The 2117-nt window shown below is 48.5% G+C and overlaps 1 protein-coding gene across 1 annotated transcript; it reads left to right on the plus strand.

Annotated features, from left to right (window-relative positions):
• The first annotated feature begins 499 nt into the window (after positions 1–499).
• Positions 500–1741, plus strand: LOC126071458 (coatomer subunit zeta-2-like). The gene is made up of 2 exons (XM_049875653.1): positions 500–513; positions 1171–1741. The coding sequence occupies exons 1-2, from the start codon at positions 500–502 to the stop codon at positions 1694–1696; spliced, it is 540 nt and encodes a 179-aa protein (XP_049731610.1). The 3' UTR covers positions 1697–1741.
• The last annotated feature ends 376 nt before the right edge of the window (positions 1742–2117 follow it).

Here is a 2117-nt window from a genome sequence, read left to right on the forward strand (position 1 = left end):
GACTAGCCTCCAGGACGGTAAGATAGTACTTTTCTATTGTTTAAAACAACCCAATTTGTAGTACTTGGCTACAGGCAGCCCTAGAAAACCAGCATACCATGTAAGGTAACTAACATACTCAAAGGTTCTAAGGATTAGGATGTAAACATTTTTGGAAGACGTTATTCAGCCTACCACACTGACCTAATACCCTGCACTCACCCCACATAAGTACTTGCAGTGAGATTGAGATGGAGAATGTTTCCAAGTGTCTAATTTCTCTATGAAGGAGGAGGGTGGCCAGAAGGTTGGTGTGAGAATGGAATCAGAAAGGAAGAGAATCTTCTGGCAGCATGACATGAGCCTCAAGGATAGGAGAAGGTTATGGAGATATGAGGATTAACGGAAAAATGATCTAAAAATGGCACTGGTAATGGAGGCAAGTGCTGACCCTTCCCCATGGCCAGAAGGGTTTGCAGGGCCTAAAACCAGGAACCCCCAGAGAAGAGGCCCCAAGAGGATGGGTGTTTTCTGGTGAGGCTCAGCTACTATTTCATTTTCTTCCTGCATCTTCAGTGCCTAGCCCAGTCCTGGCTCAGAGTTGAGCATCACTGTCTTCTCCCTGCCCCTTCATCTGGTGCATGAATGTTAGCCCCCTGGCCCATTAATGGTCCATTAATGACCACCCCGAAAGTATTGACCTGAATGAACCACACTTGCTACCAGTTTCATAAGTGTTGTCAGGATTCCCCCATTAGACTAGGAACTGACTAATTTTCCTTTGCACTCCCAGTTCCTAGCTGGGTGCCTGGCATTTAGAAAGCCATATTTGAGAGCAAAATTATGATGTCTGCTCACACTGACCCAAACACACATGCACAACAGCAAGGGTGCAGTGGCAGGGGCCAGGCCCCAGCATAAGGGTCTAGTGCTTAGGCCACTGCTGCCCCCTCCTACTCATGAAAGTGGCACAGACAGTAAGTGCCCACCTGGTCCCTGGCTAGGACTAGTTCTAGTTTACACTCTGATCAACACTCCCTAACCTATGTATAACACCTGGCTTCAGGATATGGGAAGCAGAAGTGTTACCCTGTGGGAAACCCCAGGTTTTGTGCCACACAACTTGTCACAGGCAATAAACAAGAGGTGGAGATGGGAGATCAGAAAGGTGTCTTTATTTTGTTGCAAAAGGAAAGGAACAGAGCCCGCAGGGCCTCGGTTGCAGGAACCTTCCCTCTACACCATCAAGGCTGTTTTCATCCTGGATAATGATGGGCGCCGGCTGCTAGCCAAGTATTATGACGACACACTCCCCTCCACGAAGGAGCAGATGGTCTTTGAGAAAAATGTCTTCAACAAGACCAGCCGGACCGACAGCGAGATTGCATTTTTTGGGGGCATGACCATTGTCTTGTATGTGGTGGGCTCATCCCATGAGAATGAGCTGATGCTCATGGCTGTTCTCACTTGCCTGTTTGAGTCTCTGAACCACATGTTAAGGAAGAATGTGGAGAAGCGCTGGCTGCTGGAAAACACGGATGGAGCCTTCCTGGTGCTGGATGAAATTGTGGATGGCGGCGTGATTCTAGCGAGTGACCCCCAGCAAGTGATCCAGAAAGTGAATTTTTGGGCAGATGATGGCGGCTTGACAGAACAGAGAGTGGCCCAGGTTCTTCAGTCTGCCAAGGAACAAATTAGATGGTCATTACTGAAATGAAGGCTGTGGATGTAAGGCTCCCTACCCCTGGAAAATTTCCCCAATCCTGGAAAAAGTCCAAAGACCCCAGAGGACAGGATAAACTCCTCTGCGTCCCCAGACTCCTCCTGGAACTGACTTCTGAGGTCTCTGCCAGGGACTCTAAAATGCAAAGGTTTGGCCCCAGCACTGAGTCATCCCTTCCCATGCCCTGGCCTGCCCACTGGGGCATGAGAACCAGTTGAGCTGCTTTAACTCAGACCTTAGGCATTCCTGGCCCCAGAACCCTAATAAACCTACTTTTGTTTGCGGGCAAAAAAAAAAAAAAGGAAAGGAACAGTCAGGGCTAGTGCGCCTCCAAGACTGCTTGATAAAGGCTAGCGGACAAGCTACTTTTATAGGGCTGACAAAGAGATCGTGTAACTCACATTAACAACATTCT

Source organism: Elephas maximus, chromosome 3 (genome assembly GCF_024166365.1).
Source record: "Elephas maximus indicus isolate mEleMax1 chromosome 3, mEleMax1 primary haplotype, whole genome shotgun sequence".
In the NCBI taxonomy this organism is placed as follows: Eukaryota; Metazoa; Chordata; class Mammalia; order Proboscidea; family Elephantidae; genus Elephas; species Elephas maximus.